The sequence below is a fragment of the Spodoptera frugiperda genome, chromosome 25 (genome assembly GCF_023101765.2).
Source record: "Spodoptera frugiperda isolate SF20-4 chromosome 25, AGI-APGP_CSIRO_Sfru_2.0, whole genome shotgun sequence".
NCBI lineage: Eukaryota > Metazoa > Arthropoda > Insecta > Lepidoptera > Noctuidae > Spodoptera > Spodoptera frugiperda.
Genome location: NC_064236.1, coordinates 15855436 through 15873716, shown reverse-complemented (window position 1 = coordinate 15873716; position 18281 = coordinate 15855436). Strand labels below are relative to the sequence as shown.

Sequence of the window (18281 nt, the reverse complement as noted above, 5' to 3'; positions counted from 1 at the left end):
AATTTAACTTATTTCCGTGAACAAATTGATTTCATTCGCCAAATAACCTTTATATAGATTAATTATTACTAAATATTTATTATTTAATATTTATTTCGATTAATAAAGTGAATGAATGTTAAAAATGTTTATACTTTCGACAAAAAAGTATTTAGGTGGCCCAACATCTTTGGTCGATTTTTGATCATTCTAATTTTAAACTTGATAAGCGTTTGTCTTTTGTAACTTTCATTGTATTTTTATTGAATATTGTCATGAAGTGAAAGTAATGAAATTTATTTTATTTTATAATTTTTATATTATATTATATTTATGATTTTCTACCATTGGTTTTTATAATTGGCATGGGGTTTGTTTTTATTAACATGAAAAATCACTGCTGAGTTATACTAGTTTTAGCTCGGGGATTCAAAATTTGTGTGGTATCAGGATCTTGAGGCAAATTACAACTGTCTCATTTAAATCTTACCAAGTATTAAGGAAATCTTATGGCAGGTAAAGGAGATGCACCGAAGCCAAAGCGCGAAACAAGCGCATTTGTCAAAGATTTTCTAGCGGGAGGTATATCAGCTGCCGTGTCAAAGACCGCTGTGGCTCCGATTGAGCGAGTAAAAATTCTATTACAAGTACAGGATGTCCACAAAGAAGTCAAAAAGGACAAGAAATACAAAGGTTTGTTGACACTAATCACTCATTTTTAAAGCTGTGTTACACCATTGATACTTGTATCCACATTAATAGTAGGTACAGTGTTTCTGTTAAATTTTATAAAACATTTTCATTTAAGGTACCTACTTTACTATACATTCCATATACCAAATACTATATCATAACCCTAAGAAAAATTATTTAATATTTATTTCTACTTACGGCATAATAAATAAAACATCTCTTACTGAATTTGTCTGCAGTCCATCTTTTCAGGTAGTTCAATCTTTGTACATAAAATATGAAAACAATGCGACCCGAAATACAGATTTCACTGTTAATTGGTTATTCTGATTGGTAAAACCGATTTCATTGTTAATTAAGCTCATTAAAAAATAATTAGTAAATTTTTCAAACGACTTCATTTTAATTTATTATAAAAAATGTTCGTTTTAAAGTTGTGCCAAGATTTTTTACCTTTAGTCAGATAGGGTTGCTATAAATAAAATAAAACTTATTAATAATGTACTTTTTTCTTACAGGTATTATCGATGTCTTAGTCCGAGTACCCAAGGAGCAGGGATTTTTATCTTTGTGGCGAGGCAATTTCGCAAATGTTATACGGTACTTTCCGACACAAGCCCTAAATTTCGCTTTTAAGGATAAATACAAGAATCTCTTCCTTAGTGGCGTCAATAAAAACACAAACTTTTGGAAATATTTTGCTGGAAATTTGGCGTCAGGTGGAGCCGCGGGTGCAACATCTATGTGTTTTGTGTACCCTCTAGATTTTGGACGAACCAGGTAAACAACCTTTTTAAATACATATAAACATCTTTTTACCAAGGTCTTAATGTTAGCCTACAAATTTGCCTGTATGGAATTTTAATGTTGAATATGTATGTCTTCACGAGTAGATAAGTTCCAATACTATAGGAATATTGAGATAAAAACAAACTAAGTTACTTCATGTATAAATTATCCTCTCATATTTAGCCAATTGCCCAGTTTTTAATATTTATGAATTGATATGATTTGTAGTATCGCGGCGACATTTTACAACTAGATCGGCCTTATAACTTGTAAAATCATAATATTATAATAATATGAACATATGTGTAGTATTAAGTATTTGTACCACAGATTAGCAGCAGATATGGGCAAAGGAAACAAAAAACGAGAGTTCAATGGACTTATTGACTGCCTTCTCAAGACAATTAAGTCAGATGGGCCGTTGGGCTGGTACCGTGGATTTATTGTGTCTGTACAAGGAATTATAATATATCGAGCGACGTACTTCGGGTTTTTCGACACGGCAAAAGCATTTTTCCCTGATCCAAACAACACTCCGCTGTTATTAACTTGGTTCATAGCACAGGTTATTTATTTTAATCATTATTTTTACATCATTCATTACACTTGAAATTCATTAATATCATTTACTGTTACTGAGTATGTATTTTTGTAGATCAAATATTAAAAATTATAGGTATTTGTCACTACAATTATAGGTAGTCAGAGATTCATAACCGTGGAGACGTTATGCCGTGGCCACTCATCAACTGCGAGCATTTAGCATCCATGCGACATGACACGCAAATGTGTCTCGAGTCTCGAGCCATAGTAAATGTATGAAACAGTTATGCTTCTAGCCAGTACAGGATTAGCCATATAGTAGGAGGCAGCAAATGCTACGGCCCCGCGCCTGTGTCCGAATCAACAAAAAACTGACTTTAAAAACGAAAAATCTAGAACTAATAACAAAAAAAATACTATTTTACCCACTGACAATGTAGAACTAGAAATGCTTATATACATCGAAGTGCAAATCTGCGAAGTATCGCGGAAATGTTATCGCAAGAACTTGACAAAAAGCCTTATTGTTAACGTTCTGGTTTAGGTATTAACATCCAAAATGACAATGCCAGATCCTGCCCCACTTAATTTCATCAATGTACAAGAAATGTAAATTAATCAATATTATGCAATGAAAATACGACCCTCGGTTACTTAATTATTATTCTGATAAAGTTGCGGATAAAAATTAGGAAATAAAAAGAATTTAAAAAACCCAAGGCCTATTTCCTGTATTTATCGCGACTATCTGCGTTTCTTAGTACGCTTGCACAAGGAACACAAAGAGTCATTCAATAAAAAAAAGATTTATTAATGTAATGTGTACGGATTTTAATATGAATTTGGTATAAATACATACTGTTAGTTAATTTATTTATTTTTATAATATATATTATAATGAATGCATTTTCTAAATATTATTTCGTGTTTGAACGTTAGTGATTAGATGTAACGAAACGTCATTGGCGTGCGTGTGTCAGTTATGTCCAAAAAATCATTATTTGACATTCGCTCTGTCTGTTCTGTTTACATTGTTGTTTCGTTATGACTATGAATTAAAAGTAGGATTACTAAAGGTGATATTGGTGATGACATTCCTTCCTTTCATAGCTAAACACCCTATGATAGCATTGTAATAATGTAAAGCACTTAATTTAATTATTTCTACCATTATAACTGCAATTAATCTAAACTGGTACCTAACCTAAATGTAATATTTTGTTCTTAGATTTATATAGAAACCGCAAGTTCTAAAGGCTTTTAATCCTGTTTTAGTTATCACTAATAGAGCAGCAATAGAATGCTACATTTGGTATGCCTGTACAATATATTTTTTGGTGGGGCAAAGCTCTATAGAGATTCTGGCATTGTCATTTTAATAGGTAATGTAACTCAAGGGCCTGTTCTATTTGCTGCAGGCCCACGTCGCTTTTATCCAGCACTGCTTTTAGCGCATCAGGATACGCTGCGCCACACTTATATATGTAATTCATCCATTATTAACATTTTTTCTTTGTCCTGCAGACTGTCACTACATTTGCGGGGATCTGTTCTTACCCACTGGACACGGTGCGGCGGCGAATGATGATGCAGTCCGGTATACCACCAGAACAGCGTCTATATAAGAGTACCGCACATTGCTGGGCAGTAATATTGAAAAAAGAAGGCTTTCGTGCATTCTTCAAAGGTGCTTTCTCTAATGTCCTAAGAGGAACTGGTGGAGCATTTGTCCTCGTACTATACGACTATATCAAGAAGTTATTGTGAACGGCACTAGTCGGTGCAGTATTATAACAGTCGTTATAATACTTTACTCCAAGTCAATAACCAGACTCGGAAAACGAGTGTGTACGTGAATGTTGCGTACTTTATTTGGTGATTATTAAAATACTGTTGTGATGACTCGTTTGATAAATACAAGATTTTTATTTCAAATGTTTTATTATTTAGTTTACCTTTCTTTTTAATATTATACTTACTTTTCTATATAGCCAGGGAAGTAACTCAATCACTATGTCATTTTGCATCAGTGTTGACAACAAACACCTAAGGAAAGGTAAAGTTGTATAAAGTGACAGAGAAGCAAATCATACACTCAATTCAATATCAATGCCAATTATTTATTAAATTTACATTTGATTTACTTAATATCACACAAAAGGGCTACTCCTCTCAAAGTCCAGTGTCTTGGATTACTATCGGTTTCAAAATCTATAGATCCCACGTATTTAGCGTCAGTTCTTTGGGGTTTCCTATAAATAGGACATTCGTACAGTCGGGGATCCTTGCCTGCTGTTGTATTGATTGCGAATATATAAATCACAGGCATCTGCTCATATAAAACTTTGGGCTTTGACTCAATCAATTTTCCGGTTTTTCTGTCTAAAGATGCTCCTAAAACCAAGAAAATAAAAAAAATATAGATAAAAATTACAAAATAAGTCGAGATAATATCAATCTTTTAGGGCCAACTCACACCGAAAGAGCGGCGAAGGGCAGCGAAGCGGAGCGCAGTTTCAGTGTCATGAGAATTTTAACTTAATTTTTATTATTATAAATACTATTATCGCATGAGAAACTCGAACGAGGCGCGCGGATGCCCGCGGAGCCGCAGGAATTCCGGCGAATTCCATAAACGGAGCCGTGCGCCTGCGCGAGCATTCTCGGGAATTCCCGAGAATGCTCGAGCAGTCACGAGCGGCCGCTGGCAATATCCCGCCCCTCGCAATAATAATTATTTATATGTGCAATAATAATTAAATCCAAAATACTCATTTTCACTGCATAAACACAAGTTTCCTCGAGTTTTATTGAAAGTGAACTGCGCATAGAACGACCCGTGAATTCATCGCGTGCGGGCTCGAGATGGCGCGCGGTGTCCCGCGACTTCTCGCGCATTCCAGCGACTTCTCGAGCAGTCACGGGAATCCTCGCGCCTTCTCTACCGAGCGGGTCGCTGCGCTCCGCTGCCCTTCGCCGCTCTTTCGGTGTGAGTTGGCCCTTAGTAGCTAGTATGCTCAAAATAGGAATCAAACTAGTCTTTTTGATTTGCAACTACGTTTCTCGACTCGATAAAGTCAGGAATTTTCAGTTCGTGTCATTGAGTTTATGAAAAATTAATACTACATAAACAGTTTTTTACCTTCTAAAAATAGTCCATAGACATAAACACCTTCCGCTGGCCCCTCATGGACGTCTTCTCTATTTAGTTTAGTGATGTGGTTCTGAAGAACTACAGAATCAAGAGCCCAGCCTTTATGACTACGTGTCACCTCCTGCAATCAGTACGGTACAACAGGGTGATGAGGAACCCAGACAAAGAACAGTGAATAGATTCGCAATACCAATTCACCCATTCTTGATTCCTATTCACATCGTTTTACATTAACAAATTACCACAAAACAAAACTTGTTGTAAGATTTGTAGGTATGTAATTGAGGGACCAAACATACAAACATGGATATGTTGTCAACACATAGGAATACGTAGTTGTAATAATTTTGATGCACCATAATTTTATTTTTAATCAGTTGTTATTCGCCTTACTTAGGTACATACATGTTAACACAAGTTTAGTAAAGGTGCTCCCACACAGCAGTTATATAACGTTATACAACATTGTGTAACATTTATAATAGCATGTAACATACTCTACAACCACTGTTATAATTTTTTTAAACACAAATGTTATTGTTACATACGGCCTTTAGTAGCTTTTACCTGAATCGGCTATCAATCTCCAAACTATTAGATTATAAAGTAACTTATAAAAATACGTTACCTGTCTCATAGCTGTAAGGAATCCCTGAGGATTGAAGAATCCCGTCATCCAAAACGCTGATGGTCTTCCAGTTCGAAGCCAAGTTCTGTACTGCTGTTCCCGTTCCAACAATTCTGTGTACCAAAAACCGAGTGTTGCAGACTCCCAAGATACCTATAAATTAGCATGTAAGAAGATTATTTTAAGGTAATCCAAGGTTCTCTACGTCCTCTCTCCAATTGCATTCATATCTATAGCTAGACAAATAAAATCTGACAGACAGAAATAATGCGGTTAGATTAATATAATGCTATCTAGCCATAAACAAAGTTAGCCGCTCCTTAGGTGGTAAATATGGGGGCGGTTTGCCTGTTGTTTGCAACGCATATGAGATAAGACAATGGTGATTGATGACCAATCTCGAAATATTATCGTGAAATAATAATAGTCCGATTATTGAAACAAAAGACAAATGAACTTTCAGCGCGACCAACTAGTTTCCCGCATGTAAAAATTGTATGAGTATAATCATTGAATTAGAACTCACCTTGAGCCATTTTTGTGGGATACGGGCATCGTACATAGCATCTAAAGATTCTCTTAATCCTTGACTCATTACGATGGTACCATCTATAGCTAATTTCAAATCACACAGTGTTGAACTGACAGTCTTCACAACCTTTTGTATTCTGTCAATTTCTTGCCTGTAAAGATTGAGGATTGAGATTGAGGATTGTACCTATTGTTGTTTTGACTAAGTTTATTAGATAGTTATGTAAATAAAAGTATAAGATCACCTCAAAAAAATATTCATAGGAAGAAACGCGCCCATCTTTTGAAGTGCTTCTCTAACTTCAAAACTAACGTATTGTTTTGGTAACTTTTCTAACATATCTTCAGCCAAACGGTACACGATGCTTTCTCTTGTCTCTCCGCCTTGACTTCCACCTTCCTTTGGTTGCACATTCAAGATGGTATCCAAAATATCCTTAGCACTATTTATCTGATATGTGATATCAGCATTCCCGTGCAGACCAAACACTTCAGGTGTGTCGGTGAGGGGTAGCTGATTGATATAATCTACATATCCTTGAATATTCCTTGTAGTAGGTACTTTATAACCTTTGTAAAACTCGAAACCAGGGCGTAACAAAACATCACAAAACCACACGTTGGTGAATGTAGTTAGTAAGCGTTTATCGAAGTCGTCAGTAACTCGACCACCATACATTACTTCGCCAAGCATGTAGCATATTGTGGGCCATGATATACCTTTTTTAGGGTCGATTTCATCTAAATGATTTTGGACAAATTGGACACTGGAAGCATAATCAGATTGATTGAATTCGTACGGGATGTTCCAGCCCAGCGGTCCAAACTTCCTTCTTTCTTGTACAATGGTGTGTAAAAAGGCTACAGCGTAAAGAAGTGGAGGCCATTGTGGCAATGAAGAATAATCTAGAGAATCTTGTGTTATATTCTGATATGTCCTTTTCATACTAGCTCTGATTCCTTGTGGAGGTTCGTTAGTAAACTTTATTGCCATTTGTAGTAAGCCTATCGGAAATTCAGTATGCACTTCTGTTGTAAGCCAAAGCCTAAACGATTCCTGAATATGCTCAGTTTCAATAAGTGCATCCATTGCTTCAACGCAGAATGGAAGCGACAGGTGTATATTCTGTAGCAGTACCCAACCTCCTTCGTTCATTGAATCTGAGATCATTTGCCTCGCCACTATTTCTTGACCTTGTCCCATAGATACAGATTTCAATACTGTAGAAATTTCGTATTTATAGTATAGTTGAGTAATGTATAAACGTATAAAGTAATATATTTTGTAGCTTCACCAACTTACCAATTTCTTTAGCTTTCGCTAGCGCTGCTATTTGCGCTGATGGGTCAGATCCTATAGATAAAATACATATGAGTGGTGTTCGTGGTTCTGATTCTTCCCAAGTGGTTTCTAAGTTGAGAATACATCCTTCACCATATTCTGGTCCCAGAGAATCTAAAAAGATTGTATAATTTAAGAATTAACGATAATTTAATAATCATAGTCTCGTACTTCCGACGTACTGATGACGTCAATTCACGTCTCTAAAAATTGCCGTTTAGTACTTACCAACAATATACTTTCTTGCTTGTGATAAGGTTCTATCGGGACTCCAAGACCTAATTAGTAATAGTTTTCTGAATACATCAAGACTTTCTTGATAACCACTAGGGAAAGGTTCTTCTTCAGGCTTTGCCTTTTCATACCACACTCGCCACTCTTTCTCATTGGACGTTATCTAAATACAAATTATAATTTTTATTAAAGAGTTTTTGCAGGAGTTACAATCTACCCAATTAGAATGGTACTTACCCTAATAAGAACATCATTAAACGTTTTTAATTTACTAATTTCAACAAGATTCAACCAAGTGATATCAAGGATCCATCTAAAAGGTTTAGGAGTGACGGCGTTTAAATCTAACGACGCACCACCTTTGATGAATGCCATAAATTCATCATGTGATATCAAACCACGTTGACAATCAATTTTCATCCCCAACATTAAAGTAAACAATGCCTTATGCCTTTCGTATAAACTGCGTAGTGTAAACGCCCATACTTCATGCGTCAAGTATTTAAGTATAATATTTATTCGTTCTTCAGTAACATTACTTTTTGTGGACTTAGTAATGGAGTTGTCGAATATATTTAAAAATTGTTTCAATGAATTCTGATACATCAGATTTACATTACTCATTTCAACGATCAAAAAGTATAGGATTGACCCTCTGGCTGCTACTGCTCTAAACTCTTCTCGAGCTTTAACAATTTTTTTCTCTGTTACTTCTGCAACTTTGAGCTTCTCATTTACTTCTTCCGCTGTCGTTTTGGTAATTTGTAATACTTGAATTAAAGCTTCATCGTCTACTAATGAACCTTCAGATGAAGTTAATCGACAAAGTAAATTACTTTCTAATTCTTTCATACTCCTTTGGTTTTTCATAACGGATTCGAATAAAGCAACTCTTTCTTCCTCTAAATCAGACTTCTCCATTAATATTACTCTACCGAGCAGCTGATCTTCTAGACCCCGCATAGTTACAGTGAAATCAATAATAGATGTTTTAGCACTTATTTCAGGTGAATAAGCAGGGTTAGGAAGTTTAGTTGTTATGTAGAGCATAAATCCTGGCATTACGTCACATTCTTTATCGCCAACAATAACTTTTTCAATGGAACCTGATTTAATAAAATTCTTTTCTAGAACATTATCGATAACTGGATCCAATTCTACAGCAACGTCTTCTATCAGAAGTGGTCGTCCAAGGGATAAACTATCTTCCAAATGAGTTCTAAAGTATTTATGATTCAGAGATGTAATCTGAAGTTCATTAGAACTTTCTTTGTTTTTGATCCAATTCTTGCCTTGACTTTGAGGATCAACTAACAGTGGATATGAACTAGATTTAGTCACAATCAAAGCATTCTGAACCGACAACTCATCATTTGGTAGACCTTGTAGAGTCCATTCTGATATAGTAGCACTTTCCACTAACATATTAGTTATATTCAAATCGTGCGTGACAGGTATTTGTTTACTAGTTAGTATTCCCATCCACGTACTAAGTAAACTATTTCTGAATTCCTGGTTGTAAGGGCCACAATATGATAAAAATCCGGTCGCTAGAACCACATCACCGACAAGTCGACCAAGTTGCTCTTTAAAATCTTTACTTTGTTGTGTCCATCTAATCTTTTCACCACCTAAACCGTTGATGAGGGCTGTAGCAGCTGTCATTTTTCTTAAGCATACATTAGCTGCATCTGTTAATTGCTGTTTTTCAGAAACTGCTGATTCATATTGCTCTTTAACTTTTCGTAGAGACATTTCTCGTTCTTCCAATTGTCTTTCAGCTGACGCTAAGTCATCCATGGCTACCTGTTATATGAAATTAGATATTAATATAATTAATTTAAAAATGTTACAAATATAATGTTACTTTAGTTACTTACCTTTAACCTCGCTTCTTGCAACAACAGATTCGCTTTCAATGGTAAAACTTCCTTATTTACGCTATGGAAGAAAGCCATCGCTTTGGTCCATGATAATAAACCAGCAACATCACCGCAAACTCGTTTTGCTGTGTCCATATTGTAATCTTCCATTTCAAAATAAGGAGTCAAGTGTTCCACCATTTCATTATTTATAATATCTTTAGGATAGTTCTGTAGTTGTAATAAAAACGTAGTACTGGCCATCATCTAAAAAAATAAAACATTACCTGTCAAACTGTTAGACGGTGAGTTTTAAATTCACCATATCATTATGATTAGTTATTTATTTCTTCTTTACATACATAACAGTGAATGGTGGTCCTTAATACCTTATGGTCAACCATAGGGTAGTGCAGATAAATAAAGTTATTACACTTTACCTTTAGTGATTCAGCCCAAGACGGTTTAGGGCAAGGTGCAGCTGTGTCAGATATAACAGGATGCAGCCGTCGTTGAAATAAAATAAGTACACAGTCCATAATTCTCATAATGAGATGTGGAGGCCTACCCAATTTTCGGACTGTAGCTATATGAGCCGGTTTTATTGTATTCAACGCAGCTTCAGCTTCTTCCAAAGCCGGTTTCGCAGCCTCTAACTTTATTTCAGCTTTTTCTTTTTCCTCTGCAATATACGCGACCAGTGCTTCGGCTTTTTCTTTTACAATTTGCACTTGATTTTTAACAATTTCAGCTTGCATTGCTCTATCTGTTACTTCAGCCAATACACGACCAGCTTTTTCTGAGGCTAAAGCTAAGTCTTGCTCCATTACAGCCAAATCTTTTTTCAAAACTTCCACAGATATCGACGCTTCTCGTAGTTTTTCTAAGCCAGTGTCCATTCTCAAAGCGCCATCACCTAATTCTTTCTGCTTCATTTGGTAAATTGTTTTATAGCCTCCGATAAAATTAAGGTATGATTTAGGCGTGACATGAGAAGAACGTCTAAATCTTTGATAATATTCTACTGATACCTGTGACACCACATCTTGTATTGTTCCCAAAACAGTTACTAGTTCTTTTTTAACATCTTTTGTACATTCAATTTCAAATTCTGCTAAAAAGTGATCAGCTACCGAAACCAATGCATCTTTAGGCCAAGGTTGAAACCAATCTATCGTACATCCAGAAATAAGGGCAGGAAAGCGCATAGCACGGTATCTGAATGCTTCACTGACCTGAAAATTACATTAATCATCATCACTTTATTACCTTACTATTAACAACTTATTAAAAAAATTAAGTAAAATTAATGCGGAGAACGTACTTACACGTTATAGATAATATATTGGGTAAACATTTGGTTGAAAGTTATACACGTAGCTCAAAAGTAGGTCACGTTTAAAACACCAGACTTTGTGGAACATTGACAAGTAAGTTAAAGAGGTTAACGATTCAAATACTCATGCCTTTACTTACCGGTGAAAAACACAATGCAACGTGAAGATTTTGGCAAGTTCTGTTCAAAAAATATTCCATTACAAGTTCGTTAGTTAAAGTTCTCTTCTGATTTTCACGTTTCATGATTGGTGTTAACTCGGAAATAATTTCTTGTTGCTCGTCTTTAGTAAATAAATTTGATATTACGCCAGACGAAAGAATGTTATTCAAATATTCCAAAAACCCTTCCTCTTTAATATCTAAATCTGTGAATATGAATGTAGTTCCCTTTCCTTGAACACCACATGATCTATAAAGTAACTTCAAGTCTTCAAGAAAGTTGCTAACGTTATAAGACCTAGTCAAAGCTATTTGGAATGAACGGTATCCGGCTATAAATGTAGATAACTTAGTTAATGATTGCTTTCCAGAGCCGCCGACGCCTACTAGCATTACATTTCCTCTTGGATGTCTTATAACTCGGGATATTTTTACTAAATGAAGCATAGCGTCAGGGAAGAATACTAGATCCATGCCTGAACCTCGCACCATTTCATTAAACTGGGCGAGAAACATGTCTAATCGTTCGCGTAGCTCGGCATAGTCAAACACAGGCTCATATACTTTAGGCAACTCCATATCGGTATCTTCGCCTTCTTCACCAGTCGGTTCCGGAGCATCTCTGTAAAGAAGAAGAAGAAAAGAAAATCAATATTTATAAAGAAAGCTTAAGTTACTGTCAGTTAAATCAGTTGGATGAATATAAATTATTTTATATAATAATGGATAAGATATCTTTATCCAACTGATTATTTTATATTATATATGATTATTTTATAAATTGCATCGGCAAAGTTAATTCTTTTCACGGTCGTACTCTGTGAAAATAATAAACTTTGTCAATTAATAAATATAATATGTATGTATATAATTCAACACAAAAAAAAAATATCTGACCCATTGCGTATTATTTCATAATGAGGTTGCCTTATGATAAATAACTATAGGCATTTTATTTTGATATCACATTTTTGGAGGTGTATAGGACTTTTAATTTTTTTACCGACATTCAATAGTTAGATTACGGGTAGTCATGAAATTTATAACTATTGCGGATGAAACTTAGTCCATTCGTTAGTTTAATAACTGTTTTTTAAAATGTCGCGAGCGTGTGTTAATAGTCCTGATTTATTTTGCTATGTTTGTGGAGAATTTACGCCAAAAGCGAAAAAAAAGTCTCTGTCTGACTTAATTAAACAGGCCTATCGAGCTTATTTTAACCGTGACGTAAGAAATCATAACAAGCTGTGGGTGCCTAAAGTATGCTGTTTAAGATGCTATACGAATCTGAATGGTTGGTCTAAGGGAACTACAAAAAAAAAATGCCATTTGGTACGCCAAGCCGAGCGCGATCACTACATTTTATGAAAAAAAGATTGGCCATCACGTCACTCTATAGTTGTGGGACAACAAAACATTAAATTTGATCCTTTGGTTTAGCCTGATTAAACTAATTTTACCGGCATTGCACATCAAATTAGGACTTATAAAAAAAATTGACAAAAAATTAAGCAAAGACGGTTCTGTATTCCAGTTTCTCAAGCAAAAGTTTCCTAAACTTAGTGACGCGAAAATCAAAGAGGGTGTTTTCGTAGGTCCAGACATAAATAAACTAATTCGAGACTCGTCTTTTACATCTACTCTCAACAATATTGAAAAACAAGCATGGCAAGCAAGCTTTTGTCGATGTCACGAAGAATTTCCTTGGTAACAAGAAAGCAGATGATTTTCGCGAAAAAATAAATATATTATTGGACTGCTTCCATAAATTGGGATGCGATATGTCATTAAACTGCATTTTCTTCATGCACATTTGGATTTTTTCCTTGACAATATGGGGTCAGTCAGTGACAAACACTGAGAACGCTTTCATCAAGATTTTGCTGCGTTTGAGAAACGTTTTCAAGGTCGATGGGAGCCTGCTATGCTCGCAGATTACTGCTGGAGCCTTCTTAGACGTACCCCAGCATCTGAGTACAAGAGGACAGCCAGTCACTCCAAAAAACCACACCATTCCAATTAAAACAAGAATAAAATCATGACAACTTTGTCATTTCGGACATAGGTGTATATCTGGAAATTGAGATGTGATGAAAAGTGCTTCTTTATATATTTTTATAATATCAGTGGCAAGGAATAATAATCACATAATGAAAACTCAGATAAAATTAAAAGTTGAAAATTTGTTGAGTAGTGATTTCATAGGTTGCGTACAAATACGTTTTCACTGATTTTAACTCGTATCGTAATTCCAACGCGTATTAGAATGAAAGTAAAACTGATACTTGTAGGACGAGCGAAATTCCTAGAATTTTGTTTGCGCTTCGAATTTCCACGAAGAGCTCTCATCTCTCAGAGTTTCACTTTTACTTGATGTATTGTATATAGCTGTGTAACAGTGTAATGATTTAACAATATTTAATGATATAAACTCAACTTTATACAAAGCACCATCTGCCCAGATAAGGATAAGCAGACCCGCTTTTTCACTGGATTGTAAGCAAACACGAGTAACCTAACTCAGTCTGGTAACGTAGTACTTCCAGTTTCAAACCAGATGGCATTGCGAACGATGAGGCATTGTTGGACACACAAATAATAATGTACATTTAAAAAAATAATTCATATGTAAACAATTACTGACTACTGGAGGCTAAAGCAAACAGTTTGTAGAGTAGTCCCAGCAATGATGCAGCACAAGGCAGATTATAGATGGGTGACCATACTTTTCAAACTTTGCGAATCAAAAGACGTGTAAGCTCTTGAGCCATATTTATTTTTGGAATATTTATGGTACTTTTTAATACGATTTCCTTAATTTTTTGATTTCCTTAAATGTAGGTGATACTAGAGTAAAAGAGTCCTACTTGACAGAATCTAGTTATTTGGCGTTCCACTGCTAATGGAAGACGACATTTAAGTAAGTATTCTATGTTTTTAGAATAACAGGTAAAAATACCTTTTCTTTTTTGTTGACGGGGAGGAAACTTTTAAAATGCACCTTGCTGTTTAAATTTTTACCTCACCAAAACCTTAAGGAGGCCCCGGTTCCTCTTAGTAGACCAATCCCAAAGCCCACACGTTGCAACACCTGTAATAGCACTTTTGTCTATAAGGAAGTACACCTACATCCTTGATCCTCTCTGTGTAGTGCACGGCGCGCCGGCACGTGCCCATCATTGAGTAAGCGCCTAGATTTCCCACTCTATGTACCGTGAATACCCACGTAAATACCTAAATTACTTAAACAGATTAAACTGTATGGATGGCGTGGGGTACCTGGGCAACTGGTGGCCGTGTCACGTGCAACGGATTCCCGCAAGATTGTAAGTTTTGTAAAACAAATGTCCACTAATATTCTGATATAAGGTGTACAAAATTAAGAGAAAAAAAATAAAATATATAAAAATCAGTTGATTTTTGTTAGTCTCGCTAAAACGAGAACTGCTAGACCGATTTAGCAGATTTTGGTCTTGAGTTATTTGTGCAGGTCCTGGGAAGGTTAAAAAGGTGAGAAAAAAATATTGGAGGCAGTACGAAGTTTGCCGGTCCAGCTAGTACGAAATAATTATAATTTAGTGCAGAAATCACAACACATAGCAGCACAGCAGTAGCTAGTCAAGTATTTATAAAATAGATCACTCAACGTTATAAAAGCTACTTTCTCAACTGTGTACTGGAGAACCGGGACATGTAAAAAGGGGCGTTATTCTTACAATCAAGTTATCTCAACAGGTTAGTGCTCTGAACCTATAAAATCACAGAGCCCTTTTAGTTCTTAAGAGGCAACACCAATGGGGCGTGGTTTCAGGAACAAATTTGTTCCCTAAAACCACCTGCACACTGCACATAAATATTACTACAGGTACACACATCTTTAGTGACTACAGAAAGTTGTACCCCACTCAGGAGGCGTGGTTTTTGCAACAAAGTTGTCCTCTCAAACATTCAGTGTACCAGGGTAACATAAACGCGAAAGAAGTATTTTGCTCGTCAATTGACGAATAATGTACGAATAGGGGCGGAGTTTTTGACTTGGGTCAAAAATGGATAGTGTTGATTCTAAAATGATGTATCTAACATATAATGTAGAAATTAGTAACTTTAGTTGATTTATGATGCTTAGATCAATTTGATCATGTTAAAACAATACATACTTATTACTGTAAATCAAGTGTTGTAGATATACTGAAAAACTGAATTCCATTAAAATAAAGCCACTCCTTTTATCAATGTGTCCTATTACTCCAGAATTTCCCATGTGTGGCGCTGGTTGGAAGAAATTAAGATATTGAAAGAATGTTAGCCAGTAGAAAATTTACCAAACCTATGTACAGTGTAAAATATTCGACCTCAAGTTACTCACCATTGGCTTTCAGTATAATCTAACAGTTAAGAACATAAAAAATAATAACGAAATGATAACTACTTTCAATCCTCGTTGCCCTCCGACCGACAAGACCACGTGCTCGTTACACGTGGACCGCAGCGCAATGCGCTTGCGTGAAAATATAAACTCGGCGCGATTTCGATTCTAAATACCAGGAGCACATGGAGCTTCAACGGTTCGTGTTGTGAAAACAGCTACAAGTGAAACGTAGGATGTCAAACTTCAGTTGATCACCAATTTGAAATGTAACACTCATAGATTTAAGGTTTACTTTTGTTTACACAGTAAGTGTTCTTATACATAGGGCGCATTAATTCAGTTGTTCCAACACCGACTACGACCAAGTATTTTCATCGTAAAATTGATATTTTTCTTAAAAAATGACTGAATACGCATAGTACATGAATAAAAGTTGGCATAATTTGAATTCGCGAATCTATTTTGGTAACTTTTGTCCTGTATTTCTGTGTAGTTACAGCGTTAAGTGTAAATGAAACTTGTGTACTAGATACCTGTACCGGTACCTGCATTGATATGTATACGCCAACGCAATTGCTGCGCTGCAAAGTTGGAATGTTTCTCCCAGTTACAAAAGCGATTTTACAATTAATCGGATCGTATTTTCCTATTATTTTAGTTAAGTACTTGATAATCTAATTTAAGTTATCCTTGAATTGGAGAACACTGTTTTCTTTTTTCTCCTGAAGGAAATAATGAAGGAAATAATAAACTTTAAAAGCTTTTCTTGTTAATGTTGATGAAAATCCTAATTAGAAGGAATCTCCATATTTGTAGCACTTTAAAACCTGTGTTAGTCGAAAGGCAAGCCAGACATAGTCATCTTAGGGAAACCAAAACATTTTCCGAAAAAAGTTACAGCGGCAGTGATGGCAAAAATTCAGATTCTAAAGTTTCTGGCTTATAACAGACCCTGACTTCTCAATCATCCATTATATTTATTTACGTTATTTATTTGGTGTCACTAACATAAATACTGTAATATTGCACAATGAAAATAACATTAACATAAAAAATACCTTAAGCTCATCTGTGTTTACAGTTGTAGGTAAGCACAGTATACATATAATCTTAAGTTGACAATAATACAAAAATAAAATATAATCAAAATAAAATGCGAATAAGAAAAAAAATACAAAAACAATATCTCAGCAAAAAAATAAAAATTCAGAATGAATTGCCAGTCTCAAGCAAAATACGTCACTCTCTCTGATTATTCTCAGGAACTTATTGAGGCGCTGGAAATGAATGTGAAGTTCAGATAACGTATTTGTTATTCTAATTTGTTATTTATTCGTTATATATTCATGCATCTGGTCTTACAAACGCATCAGTTAAGACTGCTCTGGCCTGACTTTATTCCAAAATATCTCTAGGTACTGACTGCAATGCTATTATAATAAACGTATGGTTCTTTGGAGGTTTTGCTGCTGCATCAAATCTTAACCTCAACAAGATCAATAAGTTAACTCTCTCTTACAAAGAGAACATGAAGCTGCAATGGTGTGTTTGAGAGTTGGAATACTGCCTAAGGTAAGGTAAAATTCATCAAGTTTTAAAGGATTTTCGATTTTATGGATCTGTAATAAAGTCGACAATCTATTAAAGTTTGACAAAATGTAGTAAGTCGGCTACTGCTGTGCATAAATCAGATCAATAACCGTGCAATAGTTACCAAGAAACCATGAAGATGCAATGGTGGATTTGGACTGACGTCAGACCTATAGCAGATATAATTTTATTTAATAGGCATGCAAAAAGTATCAGCGTCACAGTTATCGATTGATTTTGTGGAACCGTTGCTGCAATTTGCGACAACCAGATCAATAACCACGTTCCTATTACCAAGAAACCATAAAGCCCTAAGGTATTGCTAGGATGACGTCCTTCGTAGTATCGCTCCACCAAGAATGGGGATAGTTTCCGATCGTTAAATTTAGTTTCTGATACAAGAAAGCATGCCATGCACGAAGGTTATACCTTACAATTGGCACACAGCGAAACCCTCGAAGATAATGGTGATGGTAAACACTGACGGTTGTCAATTTATGCCGATTTCTAGTTTTTATTCTATTTGGTACAGAATACATAGTTACTACATGTCTGCTATGAATATTGATATATTAGTGGTTGACTTTACTTATATGTATATTGTTCAAAATTTAGAATGTTAATTTATGACGCTGAGCTGGGGTCTCCTTCAATACCGTAGTAAAAATATTATTAAATGCAATGCTGCCGGATTACATCTTATACGAAGTGAATTACATTTTGATAATGAATGTGAATAATGTAATATGTGAAGATTAGAATTTGGTTATTATAAAAATAGATGGAATACAATAATCGTATAAAAATATAAAGTATTTTTTCCTTTTTCAATGAATATTAACAAAGTCTATTATTTTAGTATTAAACATATGTTTGCTTGTTTAAAAAGTTTGAAAAGTTAGTACCGTACTTAATGTTTAACCTTAATACAAAAATGTATCTTGTATATAAGACACAATAGAAAACGGACCTCCTAACACAGGCATTATTTGCCTAAAAGGAGGCTTCAAATACTAATATGTTATTATAAGCTGATTATTATTACAATAAACTATATTACAATAAACATT

General features: G+C 35.1%; 2 protein-coding genes across 4 annotated transcripts in view; one reads left to right on the top strand and one right to left on the bottom strand.

Moving 5' to 3' along the window:
* Positions 1–236: 236 nt before the first annotated feature.
* LOC118274299 (ADP/ATP translocase 3) lies at positions 237–3939 on the top strand. Its single transcript, XM_035591789.2, has 4 exons — positions 237–672; positions 1191–1452; positions 1792–2026; positions 3529–3939. The coding sequence occupies exons 1-4, from the start codon at positions 489–491 to the stop codon at positions 3769–3771; spliced, it is 924 nt and encodes a 307-aa protein (XP_035447682.1). The 5' UTR covers positions 237–488; the 3' UTR covers positions 3772–3939.
* A 164-nt stretch (positions 3940–4103) lies between these two features.
* LOC118266371 (dynein axonemal heavy chain 5) overlaps positions 4104–18281 on the bottom strand; it is a 56719-nt gene continuing 42541 nt past the window's right edge. For all 3 annotated transcript variants that reach the window (XM_050703913.1, XM_050703914.1, XM_050703915.1), the window contains exons 24-34: positions 11232–11874; positions 10196–10990; positions 9774–10022; positions 8131–9699; positions 7888–8056; positions 7621–7773; positions 6563–7538; positions 6313–6469; positions 5787–5939; positions 5147–5279; positions 4104–4398 (exon numbers count right to left, since the gene is read on the bottom strand). In XM_050703913.1, the coding sequence (XP_050559870.1) occupies positions 4145–4398; positions 5147–5279; positions 5787–5939; positions 6313–6469; positions 6563–7538; positions 7621–7773; positions 7888–8056; positions 8131–9699; positions 9774–10022; positions 10196–10990; positions 11232–11874 (5251 nt within the window). In that variant the 3' untranslated portion in view covers positions 4104–4144. The remainder of the gene's footprint in view (positions 4399–5146; positions 5280–5786; positions 5940–6312; positions 6470–6562; positions 7539–7620; positions 7774–7887; positions 8057–8130; positions 9700–9773; positions 10023–10195; positions 10991–11231; positions 11875–18281) is intronic.

What these genes read in the sequence shown, in the direction of transcription:
- LOC118274299 (XM_035591789.2), top strand. Translation starts at nt 489, where the DNA reads ATGGCAGGTAAAGGAGATGCACCGAAGCCAAAGCGCGAAACAAGCGCA. An exon ending in CTAGATTTTGGACGAACCAG is followed by an intron (nt 1,453 to 1,791) that starts GTAAACAACCTT and finishes TTTGTACCACAG; the next exon opens with ATTAGCAGCAGATATGGGCA. An exon ending in TAACTTGGTTCATAGCACAG is followed by an intron (nt 2,027 to 3,528) that starts GTTATTTATTTT and finishes TTTGTCCTGCAG; the next exon opens with ACTGTCACTACATTTGCGGG.